General features: G+C 41.7%; 1 protein-coding gene and 1 non-coding gene across 3 annotated transcripts in view; one reads left to right on the top strand and one right to left on the bottom strand.

Annotated features, from left to right (window-relative positions):
• The window catches only part of LIN9 (lin-9 DREAM MuvB core complex component), a 77,290-nt gene extending 54,975 nt beyond the window's left edge, over positions 1–22,315 (bottom strand). Inside the window, exons 1-4 of one of the 2 annotated variants that reach the window (XM_039464251.2) lie at positions 21,929–22,315; positions 14,576–14,608; positions 11,744–11,838; positions 9,892–9,996 (exon numbers count right to left, since the gene is read on the bottom strand). In XM_039464251.2, the coding sequence (XP_039320185.1) occupies positions 9,892–9,996; positions 11,744–11,838; positions 14,576–14,608; positions 21,929–22,007 (312 nt within the window). In that variant the 5' untranslated portion in view covers positions 22,008–22,315. The remainder of the gene's footprint in view (positions 1–9,891; positions 9,997–11,743; positions 11,839–14,575; positions 14,609–21,928) is intronic. The other variant, XM_039464252.2, reaches the window with a different exon arrangement.
• On the top strand, positions 16,973–17,075 carry LOC120362123 (small nucleolar RNA U13). The gene has a single exon (XR_005578116.2). It is a non-coding gene; the product is annotated as a small nucleolar RNA U13 (small nucleolar RNA).
• Positions 22,316–24,363: the final 2,048 nt, after the last annotated feature.

Below are 24,363 nucleotides of genomic sequence, written 5' to 3' on the forward strand. Positions count from 1 at the left end.
TCCCAAGTACCTGGGATTATAGGAATGTGCCACCACATCTAGCTAATTTTTGTATTTTTAGTAGAGATGGGGTTTCACCATGTTGGCCAGGCTGGTCTCAAACTCCTGACTTCAAGTGATCTGCCCACTTCAGCCTCCTGAAGCGCTGGCATTACAGCCAGCATAACAGATAACATCTGCCAAAATATAATGAAAGAAAACTTCAGAAAATGTCACTCATGTGAATGGACTTTCAAAATCCCATTTTAAAAAAAGAAACAGATAATCAACATCAGAGTATCAAAAGAATACAACACAACCCAGTGGAATTCAAGGATCCAAGCATATAGATGGGCACAATGGCTCAGGCTTATATAATCCCAGCACTTTGAGAATCCAAGTAGGGAAGATTGTTTGAGCCCAGGAGTTCAAGATCAGGCCGAGCAATGTAGTGAGACCTTGTCACTACCAAAAATAAAAAAAATGAGTCAGACATGGCGGCATGTGGCCTATAGTCCCAACTACTCCAAGAAGTTCAGGCGCAGGTGGGAGAATCATGTGAGCCTGGGAAGTCACGGCTGCAGTGAGCTGTAATCACAGGTACCACTGCACAGCAGCCTGGGCAAAAAAGCAGGATCTTGTTTCAAAAAAAGTAAGTGTGGTCCTGTAATAAGAAACTATTAATATAATATGCCATTATTAATAAATCAAAATAAGAAAAGTTCTATGATGTTAAAGGCATATGAACAATATCTATTAAAAAACATTCTTGTAGTGGCATGTGCCTGTAGTCTCAGCTACTCGGGAGGCTAAGGCAGGAGGATCACTTGAGCCCAGGAGTTTAAGGCTGCAGTGAGTTATGATTGTACTCTGCACTCCAGCCTGGTGACAATGTGAGAACTTGTGCTTAAAAAAAAAAAAAATTATCAGAACAAAAACAGAAATAGAGGCACAACATACCAAAAATTAAATGATACAGCAGACATAGTGCTTGGAAAAAATTTTAATTTATAAACTTCAATTTTAAGTCTAACCTATATTCCAAAAGAAAAATATCAAATTAATAATCCATCCTTCCACCTTAAAAAACTAGAAAAAGAGCAGAGTGAACACAAAGCAAGCAGAAAAAAAAGGAATTTAAAAGAAAAGTAAATAAGATAAAATGTAGAAAAAAATAAGTAAATAAAAAAATTCTTTGAAAAGAATTAACAAAACTGAAAAGCCTTTAGCTACACTGATCAAGAAAACAAATGGATACTTTTTTAACCTAATAAAAATTTCTCCCCATTCCAACCCAAAAACCAGTATCATAGTATTACAAGACAATTAGAATGACAAAGATTCCAACTGCTACCACTTACTTAGTATGACAAACATTTCAATTACCACCACTATTTCATAACACTGTTTGGAAGAAGTTGGCCAATCAGGTAAGAAAAATAAAATTTATTTCACTATTTTTTTCAAGACCAGCCTGGCCAACATGGCGAGACGGGGTTTCACCATGTTGGCCAGACTGGTCTTGAAAGAAAGAAGATCAAACTATCATTTCTTTGTAGGTGAAAACACAAGAAAATCAACTGTAACCATTAAAAACAATAAGAAAATTTAATGAACTGGGTAAATATAAAGTTGATATATAAAAATCAAGATTTTAAAAAATCACTATCTTTTCTATATGTAAATAATAACTGGTTAGGCCATAAAAGAGAATATCCTGTTTATAATAGCAAAAAAAAAAAAAAAAAAAAAAAAAAAAGACATAAAAAATGAAATAACTACATTGTGGGGGAGCCAACAAAGTAAAAAAAAAAAAATTAAATAACTAGGAATACACTTAAGAAACATAAGATTGACATGGAAAAAAATGTTTAAGTCTACTGCAGAATACTAAGAACTTGAGTAAGTGGAACTACAATCAGTTCTTAGGTAATCTCAGTGTTACCTATATGTCATTTCCCACAAATTAATTTATAATATTAGTGCAATCCCAGTCAAAATGCCAACAGGATTTTTTTTTCCTGGTCAATTCTAAAGTCGACATGGAAAAATAAATGCATAAAAATATTTAGGAAAAATAAAGAATATGCATTAATGTCTTACCAGGCATTAAAACACAGTATAAAAGCATGTTAAAACAATTTTTTGTGTGTGTTTTTTAGTTTTGTTTGTTCTTTTGAGATAGGGTCTCTCTCTGTCACTTAGGCTGAAGTGCAGTGGTGCAAATATTGCTCACTGCAGCCTCTACCTCCTGGGCTCAAGCCATCCACCCACCTGAACCTCCCAAGTAGCTGGGACCATAGGCATGTGCCACTACACCGAGCTAATTTATATATTTTTTATGGAGACAAGTTCTCACTGTTGCCCAGGTTGGTCCTGAGCTCCTAGGCTCAAGCAATCTTCCTGTCTCAGCCTCCCAAAGAGCTAAGAGTACAGGTGTGAGCTGCCATGCCCAGCCAAAATGATATGATACCAGCACATACGGAGATATGCTAGACAAAGAGATAGAAAGCCTAGAAGTAAACCAAATACATATACAAATTTAGATTTGATGAAGGCAGCATTTTAAATCAATGTATAAAAAGATGGATTACCCAATAAATGTTACTAGGATAACTAAGTAGCCCTCTGGAACAAAGAAAAAAAAAAACAACTAGGTTGCAATCTTACCTCATCCCTTACTCCAAAATAAATTCCAGATGTACTGAAGATTTAAACCAAAAAAATGAAATAAGAAATATGAGAGAATTCTACAACTATAAATTTTAGTGTAGAAAAGGTCTTTCTGAGCATGACAAACTCACGAAGTCATTTAAAAGGTAAGAAAGTTATATTTGACCCTTAAAATATTTAAAAATTCTATGTCGAAAAATACAAAGTCAAAAAAAAAAACTATAAACTCTAAACAAACAAACAAAAAATGGCCATTATAAACCGCCAAAGGCCAACATTTTTAATATATATAAAATTCTTATAAACTAGGAAAAAAATGACCCACAATCCAATAGAAAAATAGGAAAAAGACATAAACAGTTTACAGAAAAGAAATCATTTTTAAATATATCAAAAGTATCTCAACTTTGCTCTTAGATAAAATGCCAACTAAAACAAGTGAGAGGCTATTTCTATATATCAGATTAGCAAAAATCTGGATGCTTGGTTCTGTACCGAATTGGAAGCATTTGGAAAACATATTGGTAGTAGGAAATATAAACCAGCACAATTTTTTTTTTTTAATTTTTTTATGTTTTAAATTTTTTTTATTTTACTTTTTCTTGAGATGGAGTCTTCGCTCTGTCACCCAGGCTAGAGTACAGTGGCGCAATCTCAGTTCCCTGCAACCTCCGCCTCCCAGGTTCAAGCGATTCTTTGGCCTCAGCAGTCCTGAGTAGCTGGCACTACAGGCATGTGCCACCATGAACAGCTAATTTATTTATTTATTTATTATTATTTTTTTTTGTATTATTAGTAGAGACGGTGTTTCACCATATTGGCCAGGCTGGTCTCAAACTTCTGATCTCGTGATCCACCCACCTCAGCTTCCCAAAGTGCTGGGATTACAGGTGTGAACCACTGCACCTAGCCATTTTTAATTTTTTTTAACACAGCATCTTGCTCTGTCACCCAGGCTGGAGTGCAGTGGTATGATCAAGGCTCATTGCAGCTTTTGCCTCCCAGGTTCAAGCTATTCTCAGGCCTTAGCTTCCTGAGTAGCTGAGACTATAGGTGCCTGCCACCACACCTGGCTAATTTTTCTGTTTTTAGTAGAGACGGGGTTTTGCCATGTTGGCTAGGCTGGTCTTGAACTCCTGACTTCAGGTGATCCAACCACCTCAGCCTCCCAAAGTGCTGGGATTACAGGCATGAGCCACTGTGCCCTGCCCCATTACAATTTATTTGGAGAATATTTGTTACTGATTTAAAAACTTTAAATGTGCATATTCTATGAACCAGCAATTCCACATCTTAGGCATCTGTACTAGAAAAACACTTGCAAATTTATATAAACATGCTCAGAATGTTCACTGCAGCATTATTTGTCAAAGTAAAAACTTACAATTTAAATGCTCCCAAATGGGAGAATTTATAATGATATGATATTCAATATTATTCAACAGTAAAAAGAAACATTGAATCCTTCCTATCTATCTATCTATCTATCTATCTATCTATCTATCTATCTATATCAATCAACATGGCCAGATCTCAAAAAAAGACAGTGAAAAAATTACAGAATGACACATGGCACGGCACGATACCATGAAAATACTACAAATGTAATTTTTAGTATACATTTAGAAAAAGGAAAAAACATATACATTAAACAATATTATTTATTTTCTACGAATACATTAAAGTATATTTAAAAGGTCTCAAAAGGATAATCTCAAAATAATAATCAAACTAATTATTATTGTGGTTACCACTCTATGAGGAAAGTACATATTAGGATGGTGAGTTAGGGTCAAAATTTCAAAATTTTTTTATTATAAACTTTGTATTTTGGAAAAATTGTAGATTTACGGGCAAGTTGCAAAGGTAGTACATATTCCCATATGCTCTTCACCTAGCTTTCCCTATCATTAATATCTTAACAATAACTATGGTATATTTGCCAAAACTGGTGCAATACTATTAACTAAACTACAGACTTTATTTGGATTTCACCAGTTTTTCACTAACATCCTTTTTCTGTTCCAGAAATCAATTCAGGATATTACACTGCATTTAGAAAAACAACTGTTTTTCCTTGTTTTCCCTCAGTGACCGTTCTCAGGAGAAAAAAAAAAAAAAATCAATGTTAAAAAAAGAAAAATTTTGTAAGTGAGGAGATATTTAGCATAAATAACCAAATAACTATAAAATACTCATCACAAAAAGTGTTATTTCTTGCTACTACATTATTGTTATTATTTCTTGAGACAGAGTCTTGCTCTGTTGTCCAGGCTGGAGTGCAACGGTAGGATCTCAGCTCACTGCAACCTCCACCACCCCAGTTCAAGCTATTCTCCTGCCTCAGCCTCCTGAGAGTAGTTGGGAGTACAGGTGAGCAACACCACACCCAGCTAATTTTTGTATTATTAGTAGAGAGGAGGTTTCACCATACTGGCCAGGTTGGTCTTGAATTCCTGACCTCGTGATCTACCCACCTTGGCCTCCCAAAGTGCTGGGATTACAGGTGTGAGCCACCGCATCCAGCCTCTACTACATTATTGACCCAGATTCTTAAATAGGGTATTGGCAGCTCATTGAATATAAAACTATATTAAAGACTCCTCTGCTGGGTATGGGAAAATAGATTCAAATTGTTAGAGGGAATCTTTTATTGATTGATTGGGACAGGGTCTCACTCTGTCACCCAGGTTGGAGTATAGTGACACAATTTCGGCTCACTGAAGCCTCTACCTCTCAGATTCAAGTAATTCTCCTGTCTCAGCTTCCTGAGTAGCTGGGACTACAGCGTGTGCCACCACATCCAGCTAATTTTTCTATTTTTAGTAGAGACGGGGTTTCACCATGTTGGCCAGGTTGGTCTGGAACTCCTGAGCTCAAGTCAGCCACCTTCCTTACCCTCCCAAGTGCTAGAATCATAGGTGTGTGCCACTGCACCAGACCAGAAATATAAATTATTAAAACTGACAGAGTCTCTGTTCTGTTGCCCAGGCTGTAATGCAGTGGCCTGATCACAGCTCACTACAGTCTCGATCTCCTGGGCTCAAGTGATCTTCCCAGTTCAGCCTCCCAAATAGCTGGTACCACAGATGTGCATCACCACGCCTGGCTAATTAAAAAAAAAAAAAAATTGTAAAGACAAGATCTCACTTTGTTGCCCAAGCTCATCTCAAACTCCTGAGCTCAAGCAATCCTCCCACCTTGACCTCCCAAAATGAGCCACTGTGCCCAGCCAAATTGTATGCTTTAAATAGATGATTTGTATATGTAAAGTATATCTCAAGAAAGCTGGGTATTTTTCTTTTTAAAGTAGGACTCTGGAGACAGGCTGCCTGACTGTTAGTAGCCTTTAGTTCCTAGCTTTGACGTCTTGAGCAAGATACTTATCTGTGTCTGTTTTCTCATCTACAATATGGGAAATAACGTAACAGTAACCTATCTCATAGGAGTTGATGAAGATTAATCAAAGTAATATATATGAAGTGTTTCGAACAGGACTCAACACATAATAAATACTCAATGAAAGTTCGTTTTTATAATTTTTCAGCTCTGGGTGATGTTCTTTAAACAAACATACTGCCAAAATGCAACAGATTTAGAAGACATGACTAGGAGGGTAAGGGAACAAGCCATGTCAGGTAAATGAAGATGGAAAGAACTAGAGATGCTACAACTAGTAAAGATAAAACTCAGAGGATATAAAAACTTTTCACATATTTCAGGAAGTCTCATATCATGTTTATCCTACATTATATTTGGTCTGAATTGCTCAGAATTCTCTGTATGGCTATAAAGGACTCTGTAAAATAGTCCCAGAAGAAGTGATGTGCCCAGGAAGGCAGTGGATAGAGTTGGGACAGAACAGTGTCACAGTCATAAAGATCAGTTTTCTGTATGTTTGTGAATCATCTAGAATTATCCTAGTAACATAGCTCTTCCAAAGTCTAGCTAACAAAATTGATTGTGTGTGTGTGTGTGTGTGTGTGTGTGTGTGCGTGCGTGTGTGTTTTGAGACAGAGTTTCACTTTTGTTACCCAGGCTGGAGTGCAATGGCGTGATCTCGGCTCACCACAACCTCCACCTCCTAAGTTCAGGCAATTCTCCTGCCTCAGCCTCCTGAGTAGCTGGGATTACAGGCACGCGCCACCATGCCCAGCTAATTTTTTGTATTTTTAGTAGAGACAAGGTTTCACCATGTTGACCAGGATGGTCTCGATCTCTTGACCTCGTGATCCAGCCGCCTCAGCCTCCCAAAGTGCTGGGATTACAGGCTTGAGCCACCGCGCCCGGCCTAACAAAATTGTTATTTAACTATTTCTTATATTCATTCAACCTTGTATTCAACAGCTAACTTAGCCAAGAAATACACATTGCATTTTGGTTTCAACAAGATCAAATTACTATTATTCTTTAATTTATTTTAATTAATTTATTTTTTGAGACAGAGTCTTGTTCTGTCACCCATGCTGGAGTGCACAGCCGTGATCCTGGCTCAGGGCAACCTCTGCCTCCCAGGTTCAAGTGAGCCTCCTAGGTTCAAGTGAGTAGCTGGGATTACAGGTGTGTACCACCACGTCCAACTATATTTTTGTATTCACTATAGAAATAGCATTTTGCCGGCCGGGTGCGGTGGCTGAAGCCTGTAATCCCAGCACTTTGGGAGGCCGAGGCGGGTGGATCACGAGGTCGAGAGATCGAGACCATCCTGGTCAACATGGTGAAACCCCGTCTCCACTAAAAATACAAAAAACTAGCTGGGCGTGGTGGCGCGTGCCTGTAATCCCAGTGACTTAGGAGGCTGAGACAGGAGAATTGCCTGAGCCCAGGAGGCGGAGGTTGCGGTGAGCTGAGATTGCACCATTGCACTCCAGCCTGGGTAACAAGAGTGAAACTCCGTCTCAAAAAAAAAAAAAAAAAAAAAAAAAAAAAGAAATAGCATTTTGCCATGTTGGCCAGACTGGTCTCAAACTCTTGACATCAAGTGATCTGCCTACCTTGGCCTCCCAAAGTGCTGGGATTACAAGATCAAATTTTTAGATGCTCATGTGCACTTGTCTTTGACAACTTTTTTTAAACTTCAAGATACGTTTCTGTTCATTCTACAGAACATGAACATATTTTCCTGTTTAAAATTATCATAAGGCATGTAAGAGTTTTTATTGGTAGATTGCTAGTCATGCTTTTAATTTATTTAATGCTAAATCCTTGAGTCGGGTGTGGTGGCTCATGCCTGTAATTCCAGCACTTTGGGAGGCTAAGACAAGCAGATCACTTGAGGTCAGGAGTTCAAGACCAGGTTGGCCAACATGGCAAAACCCTGTCTCTACTAAAAATACAAAAATTAGCCAGGTGTGGTAGTGTGTGCCTATAGTCCCAGCTACTCAGGAGGCTGAGGGACAAGAATCGCTTCAGTCTGGGAGGTGGAGGTTGCAGTGAGCCGAGATCATGCCATTGTGGTATGGGAAAAAAAAAAAAACCTGGCCAGATGTAGTGGCTCACGCCTCCCAGCACTTTGGGAGGCCAAGGTGGGTGGATCACCTGAGGTCAGGAGTTCGAGACCAGCCTGCCAGCCTGACCAACATGGAGAAACCCATCTCTGCTAAAAATACAAAATTACCTGAGCATAGTGGCGCATGCCTATAATCCCAGCTACTCGGGAGGCTGAGGCAGGAAAATCACCTGAACCTGGGAGGCGGAGGTTGCAGTGAGCTGAGAGTGTGCTATTGCACTCCAGCCTGGGCAACAAGAGTGAAACTCCATCTCAAAAAGAAAAAAAAAAAAACACAACCTTGAGAAAATTACCTCTATCATCCATTATACAGCGAGTACTCGACTTACGACCACGGTCGGGACCGCGGAATGGTTGTAACACAATTTGGTCGTAAGTTGAGTAGGCTACATGTACAGTTGAAATGGTGCACGCGGAGATGGCAGTGCTGCCAGAAGCTGGTCCGCACTGTCGTACGCCCAGCTGGGCAACGTTTGAGCTGCCAGATGCGGAGCAGTCGTGGCTAGCGATTGTGGTCGTAAAGTCGAATGGTCGTAAGTTGCATAGGTCATAAGTCGATCAATACCTGTATTAGAAAATCTTGTTTTGTAAGACTTTGGAAAATAATGAAAGAGAAGTAGGGAATGATTATATCGGAAGAAAAAAATTACATTACCTTTAAAGTTAGCATTTTCCTAACCAGTTTTCATTCCTTTGATTTTTACAGGTCCACTACTTTTTTTTTTTTTTGAGACAGAGTCTTGCTCTGTCACCCAGGCTGGAGTACAGTGGCATAATCTTGGCTCACTGCAACCTTCACCTCCTGGGTTCAAATGATTCTCATGCCTCAGCCTCCCAAATAGCTGAAATTACAGGCATGTACCACCAAGCCCAGCTAGATTTTTTTGTATTTTTAGTAGAGACAGGGCTTTGCACCATGTTGGCCAGGCTGGTCTTGAACTCCTGGCCTCAAGTGATGCACCCACCAAGGCTTCTCAAAGTGCTGGGATTATAGGCATAAGCCAATGTGCCCAGCCCACTGTGAGTTTTTAAATGTCAAAAATAAATAAGGAGATAAGACTTCATGCTAAATATTTTCCTCTCAGCTGGGCTAGGTGGCTCACACCTGTAATCACAGTACTTGGGAGGCTGTGGCGGGTGGACCACTTGAGCTCAGGAGTTCGAGACCAGCCCGGTCAACATGGTGAAACCCCGTGTCTAGTAAAATACAGAAATCAGCTGGGCATGGTGGTGTGCGCCTGTAATCCCAGCTACTCAAGAGGCTGAGGCAGAAGAATCACTTGAACCTGGGAGGCAGAGGTAGCAGTGAGCCGAGATCAGGCCACTGCACCCTAGCCTCGGCGACAGAACGAGACTCTGTCTCAAAAAAAAAATTTTCTCTCTTGGATAAAGGAAGTCTTCAACATACTTCTCTTAGTGACTAAGTAAAACATTTTTTCCCTCTTATTTCTGTGCAAACCTACAAATTGATTCCATGTTGTCAAATTCCTCCACTATCTCCATGCTTAAAATAAAAGTGTGCATTTGTAGGGCTGATAACTGGCTTTCTTTTCTATTGTTTTAAAGTTGATTTTAAAAATATAAGGTTTTCTAGGTAACTAAAACAGGACCAGAGTAGCAGTACTGATTTAAAGAACTTGTTACTCAAAATGTAACAGAATATAAACTTTATTAGGTTGAGCATTTGCTTACTTCCTTTCCAATGAAACAAAATTTTAGCACACACATACCTGTGGAACCATTGCAACCCTCTGGTTTCTTTTAGGTGACCTTGTATTTATTTGCCTATCATCTTCATCAGAAAAAAGTCGACTTCGTTTTGAATTTCTGAAAGGCTATGATAGAAATGTTTTCATTTAATGAAAAACTGAACCCTCCCATTTTTGTTCCAAAATACAATTTTATACTTGGAAAACTGAGCTAACTCTGGATTATCAGCAGTATGGAAGGATAAAGTATGGGCAACGCAAAGCACACAAAGCCAAATATAAAATCTCAGATTTAGAAAGCAGTAAGAGGTATTTATGCAAGTTGCTTATGAATGAAACACCTAGCTGGTATATAAAGTAAAACTTGAACTCCAAGTCTCCTTAGTACACTGGCAGCCTTGGACAGTGATGATAGGAAAATAAGTTCTGTAAATTCCAGTTCAAATTATGTTGGTGCTTGGGTTAATACCAACTGGGTGTGTGACATGATACATCTGCTGCATAGGGTTGGGCTAGGCCAAAGATTCTAAATCACTCTAGAAGAGTAAGCCTAAATATGTATACTATTATACTAGATCTGTTGACAAAAATTGTTAACCAAATTTTCATCTATAAATAAGAATACAAGATACATAATGATAGCTATCTGACAATTACCCACAGAACTAGAAAAATTGTTTAAGTACCAAATATACATCATACACTTAAGGGTCTGTAGTAGGAAAAATTTTACAGTTCGCCCTAGGTTCAGAGGTTTCATTAACAGAAACAGAAATGATATCTAAGATCCACATCCTTTTCAAAGCCTTCTCCCATCACTCATGCCTATTTGGAAGAGAAACAGGTGCAGAGGGCTAACAACATATGGGCAGCATCCACTCAGGTATATGAACCCTTGAAATCAAATCCACTCTGGCTGGGCACAGTGGCTCATGCCCATAATCCCAGCACCTTGGAAGACCAAGGCAGGAACATCACTTGAGCCCAGGTACTAGCCTGGGCAACATAAGGAGACCCCATCTCTACAAAAAAAAATTTAAAAAATTAGCCGGACATGGTGGCACACACCTGTAGTTCCAGCTATTTGGGAGGCTGAGTGGGGAGGCTCGCTTGAGCCTGGAAGACAGAGGGTGACAGAGCGAGACCTCATCTCAGAAAAAGAAAAACAAAAAGAAATTAAACCCACTCAGTCTTGATACTCTAAACATGAACCCCTGACATGAAGTCTGTTCTACACTGCCCCCCTTCTATGACCACAAGCAGAGAAGAGGAAGGGAATGAAGATGATGGAATTACATAGTAAGGAAAGCCCCTCACATTCACTGTGGTAAGTTGGCCAGGCTAAAGTGACTGCTGCTGTCTATCCCAACCCTGGGACTATTTTATGACAGACCCTTAAAACCTTCTGGTTACCTGGTAGGGCAGGAGAGAAAAAGAGTTCCTAAAACTGTTAGTCATGTCAGTTATATGCTCATCTCTACTTCCCACTTCTAAATGCACTTACCTTTGACCTACACAAGGATTTTTTTTTTCTTTTTGGCTATACAAGATTTTGATACCTTACTACTTTGATACTTTGCAGGTAACAAAGCCATGTAAAATTTTTTACATATCTAATGAAAATATAAGTTGTAGGGTTTTTTTCCCTAATTAAAGAAACTATTATACAATTATTGAACAAATGCTAATGATAACCAGATTATCACTGGCTACAGATGAATTTACCTAAATAAGATCAAATAGTGCCTAATGACACTTGAGGTTGGGAAAAAAGCTTATAAAATTTTACTGTGCTGCAAGAATTTACACATGACAGTAATATAGACAACTTAGCTATAATTATTCTAAACTGTAAGAAAAACTCACTCCTTACCATTTCCACAGCAGGGCTTGTATTCCTGCCTTTCCAAACAGGTGTTTTCTGTAAAGAACTGTACTTTTCATTCCATGTGTTAGATAAGCTTCCCTCTGTAATAAATAATACTCATAAAATTTTGGCTGAGTTCAAAGGATTTCACACTATGAATACTGTCTTTTTAATAATAGCCATATATCTAAAATATTTACCAATACGAAAAAAATATACTGAACATAGTAATTTTAGTCTACTATATATGAAAAAGCGCTTCTGTATATTTTTCTTTCAAACTCTCTAAATAATTTGATAAAGCAATGCATCTTGAAAGTATTAAATGTCCACACTGAAACATGTAATTTTTTTTCTTTCTTTTTGGATTTTTAATAATTTCTCCATTCCAATTTGCCAAGAATGATCTCATAATTTTTGGTACAATTCTGAAAGCATGGGAAAAATAAAAAATGGAAAAAGCCCTTTCTAACCTTGAATTTAGAGCATTTTTTTTTTCTGTGAGACAGAGTACTTGCTCCATCACTCAGGCTGGAGTGGAGTGGCACAATCTTGGCTCACTGCTATTTCTGCCTCCTGGTTTCAAGCAGTTCTCCTGCCTCAGCCTCCTCAATAGAAGAATTACAGGTGTGTGCCATCGTGCCTGGTTAATTTTTGTATTTTTAGTAGGGACAGAGTTTCTACATGTTGGCCAGGTTGGTCTGGAACTCCCGACAGCAAGTGATTCTCACCTTGGCCTCTCAAAGTGCTGAGTTCACAGGAATGAGTCACAATCCTGGGCCTGTATTTAGGGCATATTTCTAAATATTTTCTGCTTTAATATATGAAACATTTGATATATAAAAAGAAAATTAGGCAAGGTGCAATGGCTCATGCCTATAATCTCAATACTGTGAGGCTGAGATGGGTGGATCATTTGAGGCCAGGAGTTGGAGACGAGCCTGGCCAACATGGTGAAACCCCATCTCTACAAAAAATACAAAAATTAGCCAGGCATGTTGATGCACACCTGTCGTCCCAGCTACTCAGGAGGCTGAGGCATGAAAATGGACTGACCCAGGAGCTGGAGGTTGCAGTGAGCCAGGATACTGCGCCACTGCACTCCAGCCTGAATGACAGATCAAGACTCAGTCTCCCCCGCCTCAAAAAGAGAGAGAGAGAAAGAGAGAGAGAGAGAGAGAGAGAGAGAGAGAGAGAGAGAGAGAAATGAGTTTAATATTGGGAGAAACAGAATAATGGAATACTTTTTAAGGATCACAAAAGAACAGAGATGGGATGGAGTTGATCCTGCTAGGAAAAGAAATTGCGGCATTCTGGAAGACAAGTGGTCTTCTCAAGCAAAAAGGATTTAATTTGGTAAATCACAAATCCAAAGTACAGCAAAGTAGCTTTGAAGACCAAAAGTACTTATGAACCTTTGAGAATACTTAGCTTGGTTCCAAATGTATTTACCTATTAAAATCTTAATCAAGAGGTAAAATTTTAAAGAGACTATGTTAAAAGGGTTAGTCTAATGTACCTGCCAAAAGAAATAGTGAGACCAAGGAACATGTCAAACTTTTTCTTAGAATCATTCCTTTATTTTAAGGCATTATTACTTAGAAAGCAATACTTTTGTTTTGTTTTGAGACAGTCTCACTCTGTCACCCAGGCTGGAACGCAGTGGTGCGATCTAGGCTCATAGCAACCTCTGCCTCCCAGCTTCAAGCAATTCTCCTGCCTCAGCCTCTCATGTAGCTGGGATTACAAGAGCCTGCCACCACTCCTGGCTAATTTTTGTATTTTTAGTAGAGATGGGGTTTCACCATGTTAGCCAGGCTGGTCTCGAACTCCTGAGCTCAAGTAGTCCACCCGCCTCAGCTTCCCAAAGTGCTAAGATTACAGGCATGAGCCACTGTGCCCGGAGAAAGCAAAGTTCTTAAAAATAAACTATTATAGGCCACGTGTGGTGTCTCACAACCATAATTCCAGTACTTTGCAAAGCCGAGGCAGCAGGATTGCTTGAGCCTAGGAGTTTAAGACCAGCCTGGGCAACAAAGTGAAACCTCTTCTCTACAAAAAAATAAAGAAAATAGCTGGACATGGTGGCATGTACCTGTGGTCCCAGCTACATTAGACGCTGAGGCAGGAGGATCACTTGAGCCCAGGAGATCTAGGCTGCAGTAAACCATAATCACATCACTGCCCTCTAGCCTGGATGACAGATCAAGACCCTGTCTCAAAAAATAAAGAAAAATTCTTCTGGGCACCGTGGCTCACGTCTGTAATTCCAGCACTTAGGGAGGCCAAGGTGGGCACATCACTTGAGGCCAGGAGTTTGAGACCAGCCTGGCCAACATGGAGAAATCCCATCTCTACTAAAAATACAAAAATTAGCTAGATATGGTGGCACATGCTTGTAATCCTAGTTAATTAGGAGGCTTAGGCACAAGAATCACTTAAACCTGGGAGGCAGAGGTTGCAGCGTGCCAAGACTGCACCATTGCACTCCAGCCTGGGCGACAGAGAGAGACGATCTCAAAAAGAAACAAACAATTATGCAAACATATAGCTCAGCACAGTTGTTTAACAAATGCCTTTAACGTAAACAAGATATTTATGGAATGTTTAATTAGAGTTTTTTAATCAATAATTTCAGAAATTTTTAAAAATAATTTTTAACAACTGAGGATCAATTCTCCTATAAAAGCATATTAACTTAAGGTTATCAGTAAAAACAAAGACTGAAAAGCTATAATGAATTATAACTTAGAAGGAAAATGGAAACACTATATCCAAATTAATTTAATAAAATAGACTTCTAGCTATGGTATATCTAAAAAATGCTATACTTCTTACCTTTTAAACTGACAAGGGCTTTTGCTGAAGAGCCTGCAATTAAAAATAAAACATATTAATAATTATTTCATTTAGAAATGAGGGAAAAAGAACTTGGTTTGGGGGCAAAAGTGATCCATTTAGTTTTAGTAACGTTCAGTTTGAAGAGATGATGGAATGTGCAATTAGAAATATCTAGCAGACAATTCAAACTATAGAACAGAACTCAGAGAAAGAAAGAAGTGGAGAGAGACATATGAGAGTCTTGCTGAGGTTGTGAAAATTGGAGACCATTCCAGAAGAATAAAGTGAAGAAAGAAGAAGAGTGGGGACAGAGGTAATTTTGGATCCTCATCCAGGCATGCTGTGGTGCTGGAAGAAAGGAGAAAGGACACTGATACCTATTGAGGCAAAGACTGATACAGTAATGGACTGGAAAAACAGACAATGGAAATGATTCAGGGACTGTCAGAGCAAGCAATAAGTCCCTTGAAAGTCTAGAATGCAATACTTCAAGATCTAAGCTGGAGAAAGGAATACAGAACAGCCAAGATGGGCTAGAATAAAGCTGGAGGGGTCCACTGGATAAAACAAACTTTAGTTTACATTAGAGGTCAGGTGTGATGGCTGACACCTGTAATCCCAGTGCTTTGGAAGGCCAAGGTGGGAAGGATCGCTTGAGCCCAGGAGTCCGAGACCAGCCTGGGCAACACAGGGAGACCCTAACTCTTAAAAAATTTTTAAAATTCACTGGGCATCCTCCAGTCTCAGCTACTCAGGAGGCTGATGTGGGAGGCTTGCTAGAGCCTGGGAGGTTGAGGCTGCAGTGAGCTGTGATCACGCCACTGCACTCCAGCCTGGGAGACAGAGTAAGACTCTGTCTCAAAAAAATAAAAAATACAAAATAATTTAGAATAACCAGGAAGCTCCTCATACACGTACAATCTATACTGAATCTATATTATTAATAAATAACAGGGGATTCTGTTGCAGGTAACCCACTTGGAGAAACATCACGCTACAGGTTCTGGTGTGAATGAATGATAGGATCTATGGGTAGGGAAAGCAGAAGAATCAATAGAAAAAGAAGTTTTTTGAGAGAAAGAAACCACTAAATTAAAAAATCTCAGAACTGAATGTATACATTGCAAAGTCCAAGTCATCTGAAAAATAATAATTAAGGATCATCTCAGGGGATTAAATAAAAAGAACATGAACTAGGAACAAAAATCAGACAGGATAGATTAATCCTCCTTGCTATTTAACAAAGGCAGCTATGATTTACATCTCATATAAATGGATAATAGACTTAAAATGAGAAGCAACAGATAAAGTATGGCAGTTATGAATCACTTCATCTCAGATCCTTAAACACTATGCATCTCAGATCACTAAACCTCAACTGACTTTTTCCTCCACAGGTCAGTATAAGAGACCTGTAAAACAGACACCTATTAACACTAAAGACACTTACTTTCACCCTACTCTCTTGCCTAAATATGAACAATAGTTAACAGGATACCATAACAGCTTCTGTACAGCAAATGAAGCTTAATGACAAAAGGCAGTAAAGTCATGGAGAGTGAATGACATAAAATCTTGCTAAAGCCGCCATGTTGGCCAGGCTGGTCTCAAACTCCTGACTTCAGGTGATCTACCCGGCTTGGCCTCCGAAAGTGCTGCGATTAAAGGCATGAGCCGCTGCACCCAGGCATTTTTTCCTTTTTCTAGATGCAGGATAGCATAGTGGTTAAGAGAATAGGTTTCAATCTTGGTCCTGACACTTTCTTGCATGTTACCTTAAGCAAGTTACTTTGTCTCTCTGTGCTACTGTTTCTTCATTTGTAAAATGAAGATTAAATGAGTTAATATATGTAAAAGTGCATAGAACAATGCACATATTACACAGTGAATTTTGATACAATGCTGTTAGTATTATTTCTTGAGCAATCAAAAAAAAAAAAAAAAAGGTTAATGGCGGTGGGATCCCCCGCCCCACCCCACCTTTTAAAAATAATAATAGCTTAAGAATATGGATTTTAGCCGGGTGCGGTGGCTCAAGCCTGTAATCCCAGCACTTTGGGAGGCCGAGGTGGGTGGATCATGAGGTCGAGAGATCGAGACCATCCTGGTCAACATGGTGAAACCCCATCTCTACTAAAAATACAAAAAATTAGCTGGGCATGGTGGCGTGTGCCCGTAATCCCAGCTACTCAGGAGGCTGAGGCAGGAGAATTGCCTGAACCCAGGAGGCGGAGGTTGCGGTGAGCCGAGATCGTGCCATTGCACTCCAGCCTGGGTAACAAGAGCGAAACTCCATCTCAAAAAAAAAAAAGAATATGGATTTTTAAGTCAGGCAAATCTGATTAAATTAGAATCTTGCTCTAACAAGGAGTGTTCATTAATCCCAAAGATTCTACCCTTTTGTAGTTCATAAGCATGATGATTGGGTTTTCATACTCATGTGTGAGATATGACTCCCTAAAACCTTGTTAAAAGTCAGCACATTACCCATGTGGAAAAAAATTTTATTGAATGCCTACCATAAGCTCTGTTAGGGGGTAGGGTTAGTTACCCCAAGAAACAAGACAGACAAAGCCTCTGCTCGCAGGGAGCTTAAATTCTAGTAGGAAGAGACATATATATGATAAACAAGTACACAATAATTACAGCTCACGGTAAAGGAAATAAACAAGGTGATATTGATGGGAGGGGGAATCATTCTACTTTAAGTACTAACTACTTTACTTTTGAGTACAGAAGGTTTCTCTGAGGAGGTAACATCTTAAAAAACTAGCTGTGAGAGAGCAGGAAATCAAAGCAATGAGTCTGGGCAGAAGAAACAGTAGGTTAAGTCCTGAGAAGGGAGGAGGGGTGACTGCTTGCATAGGGAAGAATGGCTTGAAAGATCAGAGGTAAGCCAGGTGTTGTGCATGGAGCTGGGAATGCAATTAGGAAGACAGAAACCATACCTGCTCTGATGGGGCTACTAACCAAACAATCACATAAACAAATACAAAACTGAAACTGTAATAGCTGCCACTAGGAAGTTACACAGTAGTACAAAAAAAATTTAAAGAACACGGACCCTGGCCGGGCACGGTGGCGCGTGCCTGTAGTCCCAGCTACTCAGGCGGTTGAGGTGGGAGGAGTGCTTGAGCCCAGGAGTTCTGGGCTGTAGTGCGCTATGCTGATCGGGTGTCTGCACTAAGTTCAGCATCAATATGGTGACCTCCCGGGAGCGGGGGACCACCAGGTTGCCTAAGGAGGGGTGAACCCACCCAGGTCGGAAACTCCCGTGCTGGTCAGTAGTGGGATCGAGCCTGTGAATAGCCACTGCACTCCAGCCTGCGTAACATAGCAGGACCCTGTCTCAAAGAAAAAAAAAAAAAAACTGAAGAAGAAGGGTACTGGCCTGGCACATTGGCACACCTGTAATCCCAGCACTTTAGGAGGCCATATGAGTTAAGGTCAGGAGTTTAAGACCAGCCTGGTTCTACTAAAGGTACAAAAATTAGCCAGACTTGGTGACACACACCTGTAATCCCAGCTACTCAGGAGGCTGGGGCAGTGGAACTGCTTGAACCCTGGAGGTGGAGGTTGCAGTGAGCCAAGATTGCGCCACTGCACTCTAGCCTGGGTGACAGAGCAAGACTCCATCTTTAAAAAAATAAAGAACATGAGCCCTGCATTGTGGCTGAAGCCTGTAATCCCAGCACTTTGGAAGGTCAAGGCAAGAGGATCGCTTGAGGCCAGGAGTTTGAGACCAGCAACAGAGGGAGACCTCGTCTCTACAAAAAACAGGAAGAAGAAGAAAAAAAAACTTAGTTGGGCATGGTGGCACATGCCTGTGGTCCCAGCTACTGGGGAGACTGATGTCAGAGGATCTCCTGAGTCCAGAAAATCAAGGCTGCAATGAGCCATGATCATGCCTCTCTGCACTCAAGCCTGCACAACAAAGGGAGATCTTGTCTCTTCAAAAAACAAAAAACAGATTTAAAGAAGACATAATTTAATCAAGGATGGGAAATAGCTCTCTGAAGAAGCATAAAATGGAATCTAAAAGATAATTAGAAGTGAACTGAAAGTAAGGAGGTGTGGGGAAGAGCATTCCAAGTTGGGAAAACAGAATGTGCAAAGACCCTGGAGAAAAGGGGAGAATGGTGAGTACAGGGAATAAAAAGATCCAATTTAACCCAAAGGGATATAATGAGGAAATAAGTGGTACAAAAGGAAGCTGAGAGGTAGGGAGCAGCCAGATCACAAAGGGTTTTGTAGCTACTAAAGGGTTTGCAACAGGAGGATGACATATATTCATTTTGAAAGGATCCTTCTGGCTTTGTGTTTGTGGGAAGGTGGCTGAATTAATGAGAGGCTGAGGTGATTGGTAAAGAGAAGAAATGGTGACAGTCTGGGCTATGGTGATGGTAAGAAATAAGTAGAATTGATAGAGATTTAGAAGGTAAAATTTACAGACTTAGTAAAGGCTTAAATATGGGAAATGAAAGAGAGGGAAGTGGCCCAGCGTGGTGGCTCACACCTGGAATCCCAACACTGGGAGGCTAAGGCGGGCAGATCACCTGAGGTCAGAAATTCAAGACCAGCCTGGCTAACATGGTGAAACCCCATCTCTACTAAAAATACAAAAATTAGCTGGGTGTGGTGGCACATGCCTGTAATCCCAGCTACTCAGGAGGCTGGGGCAGGATAATTGCTTGAACCCGGGAGGTGGAGGCTGCAGTAGCGGAGATCAAGATCGAGCCACTGCACTCTCCGTCTCAAAAGGAAAAGGAAAAAAAGAAAGAAAGAGAAGAAGGTGCCCAAGATAATCTCTAGGTTTCTGCCCTGCCAGGTGACTGCATAGTGTAACCATTCATTAATACAGGAATCGCCAGAAGTATCTGTCCTGGGGTGGGAATGAGGTGGATTTTGAACCTGTGCAGTTTGAGGGGCCTTTGAAGCATCTAAGAAGAAATGTGAAATAGGCAAGACATCAAAAAAGGAGCTAAGGAAAGATCTGGGCTGAAGATAGCCTTGATTTCCTCATATAAAACGTGAGTACTTACAACAACTGAAATGAAGATTAAATGAGCAAATACATATAATATGCTTTGCATGACATCTGGTTCATAGTAAATACTCAATAAATGGTAGCTTTCATTATTGATAATGTTGTATCAACTACTGCATAATGTATTAGCTAGCCCCCTTGACTAAATGTGGCAAAAAAACATACTTCAATTTTCAGTATCATATTGAAATCGATTTTCCTTTTCAAGACCCTGCTCCAGTTTCATTAATAATACCTGTTACTTTGTATTCAATTCCATAGAAAGCAAGTATTTATGGATATTTAACTTGTGGCATTGTATGACAAACAATGAAGGAAAATCCCTGGTTTCAACAAAGCTGAAGTCTGGCTAAATAAGACATACGCTTCACAAATACACACCAATGTACCAGAGACGTCATAAAGCAATATAAGTGATTAGGTTATGTTAATTTTAGAGTGGAGCTGGAATTTGAACCCTAGTATAAATCTCAAGTTCCTACAAAGAACCACAGTAAATTGTCAATAAATGTTGGAATGATATGAAGCAAATATCCCTAATGGCAATTGTAAGAAAGCCACTTAAAACTCCTCTCATTAACCAAAATAGTGGCCCTAGTGATCATGACACCAAGAGGTGATAAGACATCTTTATGATAAAGATAGCAAGGATGATGAAAAACATTTTTGGATGACAAGTACACTGTGCTTAGTAGGTCCACACTCATTTGGGAACATTCTAAATCACAATCAATTGTATTCTACAAATAAACAATACAACTTATGGCTGGTCAACAGCTGTGCCCTATCCAATATAGTGGCCACTAGCTACATGTGACTATGCAAATTAAAATTAAATAAAATTCAAAATTCAATCCTCCATCCCTCTAGCCACATGAAATGTTCCATGGCCACATGTGGCTTGGCTACCTTATGGGATATCACAAAAGAAAACAATTCCATCATGGACAAAGTTCCTTTGGGACTTGGCGCTGCTTTCTATCAAATTTAAAACACAAACATTTTTAATACAACTTTTCACCAGCTTGGCAACTTGAATTTTTAACTTTATAACTTATTAACAATACATGACCTCACAAAGAAAATGGAATCAGCAGTATGCTGAGTTCTCATTTTTAAAGTCCATTTGCCTTGTGTACAGATAGATTCAACAGTGATTGAGCCTTTCACAAATGTTTTAACTTTATAACTTAACTTATTAATAATACATGACCTCACAAAGAAAATGAAATCGGTGGTATGTTGAGTTCTCATTTTTAAAGTCCATTTGCCATGTGCACAGATAGATTCAATAGTGACTGAGTCTTTCACAGGTATGTATAAACTGAATAGTGAATGTGGATTCAGGACCTTTTTGTAATTAACATATTTGTCTTTTCATATAATTTATGCAATACTGTAAATTACAAAATCAAGTTCCATTGCCCTTAAACTATGGAACTGGTGCTTTTACTTACTCAACACAAGTGAGCATACATGTCTTAGATGTCGGGGTGAGTAAACACGGTTAAAAGAGGCAATGCCCTAGGGTGGGTGTCAGGGAGGGTACTGCACACATACGCTGTGTTGGCCACATCCATGCAAAATAAAGGTACCTTCATGGCTCTTGAGACACATACAGAAAAAAGTCTTGCGGGACGGGGGCTACCTGAACACTAAGTATCCGGGCTGGATGATCTCGGGAAAGGTCCACAGCCACCTGTGGTCCCAGGGGAAGGGGCCAACCCTCTGACACGGAAACACTTCTAGGGGTGGACACCCCAGTGGGGGGGCGGGGAGGACAGTGAAGATCAGAAGTGCCCGTAGAGGCAGGAGCTGTGACAGGACAACATTTGAGGCTGGGGCAAGAAGATGGGGCCGTGGACCACCCCGTGCCGAGCCCGAGCCCTCCCCCGGCCCCGGGACAGGCGAGTTACATAACCCCTGCGAGCGTCTCTCCGCGCCGGGCGAGTGGTGCAGGCGGCGAGGACAGCCCCCACGCCCGGGGGCCGCTCTCACCCCCACCTCGGCCGGGGCCCGGAGTCGGGCCAGGGAAGCAGCCACCGCCTCCGCCCGGCACAGGCTGGACTCCCGGGCTCTCGGTTTCCGGCCCTGGCGCTCACACAACCCTAGAAACCAACACACAGACACCATAACAAAGGCGGCGACGCGGCGGCAACACCGGAGTGGGAGGACTAGGGGACCACGGTGGAGTTGGCAGTCAGCCCACCTGCCCAGCGGAGGGCACGGCCGGCCGTCCCGGCCGGTGCAGCCGCGGAGCAGGCGGCGGGCTGGAAGTGGGGGTGCTTTGAGGTGCTACTCACTCTCGTCAGGCAACTGGTCGAGCTCCGCCATCTTGAACGAGCCGCGCCGCTTTTTCAAAGGCTGCCCGCCGCAGTGCATTGTGGGGCGGAGACTGTCTTTGCGAGGGAGGTTCGAATGCGGAGCTCGCTGCCCGCGGCGCCGCGCTGCGTTGCTCCCGCCGCAGCCGGCTGAGGCGGGCCCGGCTCCGCCCGCGCCTGCCCGGGGAGGAGGTGCCGCCGAGTGGGGGCCGCGCCTTTCCCCTCCGCCGCCGCCTTCAGCTGAGCCGGCGGGAGAAAGGAGGCCGCGCGGAGAGGCCCGGCGCCGAAGCGCGGGGGGAGCAGCGGCAGCTCCCGAGTCCCGCCCGGGCCCCGCGCCCGTCGCGTGTTCCGCGGCCCGCGCTGCAGCTGCGGGGACTGCAGGCTGTTTGTTCCGAGTGGAGAACGGGAGAGGCCCCGGCAGTGGGGAAGAAGCCCTCGGTTCTGGGTCTCATTGCCCTAGGGGACTCTATGCAAAGTGAAATATTCACGGTTCCCGAAACCCACGTTGCTCGGGCGCCTCCCTCTTCCCGAGAGTCTGGCCGCAGCAGACCCCTGCGCGTCGCGACCTCCGGGCCCCGCGATCCCTCGTGAGCCCGGGACGCCTCTCCCGCATGTTGGAAGCTGAGCTGCATGCAACCTCGGAGCGAGACCTTGAGAGGTCATGAAGTTAGTCATTTAGGCCGACAGCTGAAGAACTGTTCTGCCCAGCTCTTTCATCCATTCCGCACTAGATCGTGCAATGGGCTGGGAGTGAATTAGAAAACGAGTAACAGGAGGCTTCGAAAGGATACAGAAAGGAACAGTGACACTACAAGGTGATAAAGTACTTGATCCAAACGTTATGACAGTGCTGGACGAGAATTCAACGAAATTGAAAGAAGCCCAAGGGAAAATTTCACGATTTCTGTCTGTAACACTTTCCAGTAATAAAATACTGTTGCTTTTGAAAAATTCATTTAACAAATGTCAATTGAGCTCCAATCCTTTTCTCTAGGAACTTACGGGAGTTGGAGGAATGGGACAGTTAAGCAGTCAAAAGACAACTTGGGTGAATTCCAGGAACTACAAAGTTAAAACGCAGTAGACTGAGAGGCCCACACAGAGGCCCATCCAGGGAAGGGGTTGAACTTGCTTAGTCCACTGGAGCAATGGAAGAGTCGGGTTTTACCTAAAAAGAGGGCATGTTTCTATTTGTATTTTAGAACAAAAATATGGAAAATGGATTGGTAGGGGACAAGATGAGAGCCTAGAAACCAGTCAGGAGGAAGCTTATTTGGGGCATGCAAAGGACGTGAGAGAGATGCCTGCACTGGTAGCTAGAGAGGTGCAGAGGGGGCTCTGGAGCCCCATGGCCTCAATGGGAAGAATCCAGAGTTGGGGGGCTAGTTGTATAATCTCAGGCACGTTGGTTTGTAACTGAATTCTCTGTGCCTCTGTTTCTTATCTGTAAAATGCAAATAATAACAGGGTTGTTTTGAGGGCTAAATGATTTGATAGATGTAAGGACCTTCTAATAGCCGCTAGCACCCATCAGCTAGCCACTACCACCACCACCGCAACAGCATAGGCAGTATTAGAGGCGACAGCATGCACTCCACCTCTCAAGACGTGTGGAAAAGAAAGGATTGGGTGAGTCACTGGGTGTGAGGAGAAGGAAGTAGCATTGCTATTGCCAGCTTTGTGCTTTAGGTAACTGGGTGCTGCCATGCTAAGATAGGAGGGAGAGCAGGGAGGGTGAAAGTTCAATTTTACAAAGTAATCCTTCCTCCAGAGCTAGCTTAACCTCTCCTTTGCCTTCTAAACACCCTCTGATCTGCTCTCTAAGAAGATTAAAACCCTGCTCCTTGTCAGCACCTGGGCGGGGGGGGGGGGGGGGGGGGGGGGGGGGCTTCAGCAGCTTGCACTTCATCATCAATTTGGAGATGAGATCAAGAAAAGGTCAGCCCTTTGAGAATGAAAGAATAGAAATTTAAAAACATGAAGGTTATCAGAGTGGGAGAAGCAAAAGTTTTGTGAATGTCATGATAGTCAAGGTGTCATTAGACCAGGGCAAACCTGGTTTGATTCTGAGGCAGTTTTCAGTACACACGACAACAGAACTACTGTTTGAATCAGTGTTTTTAGGCATGTCCCTGATAATCTGCGTTTAAAACAAAGACTGTAAGTGATTCTTCTCATAAATCCAAAGCCTGAAGAGCTGTATCCCAGCCCCAGATCTAGCACTTAGCTGTGTGACTGAAGCCAAAGCACACCTAACTCTTCAGTAAGGTGTTTTTTTGTTGTTTGTTTGTTTGTTTCTGAGACAGAGTGTTGCTCTTGTTGCCCAGGCTGGAGTGCGATGGCATACTCTCGGCTCACTGCAACCTCCACCTACCGGGTTCAAGCGATTCTCCTCCCTCAGCCTCCTGAGTAGCTGG

The sequence above is a fragment of the Saimiri boliviensis genome, chromosome 14 (assembly GCF_048565385.1).
Source record: "Saimiri boliviensis isolate mSaiBol1 chromosome 14, mSaiBol1.pri, whole genome shotgun sequence".
Taxonomy (NCBI): Eukaryota; Metazoa; Chordata; class Mammalia; order Primates; family Cebidae; genus Saimiri; species Saimiri boliviensis.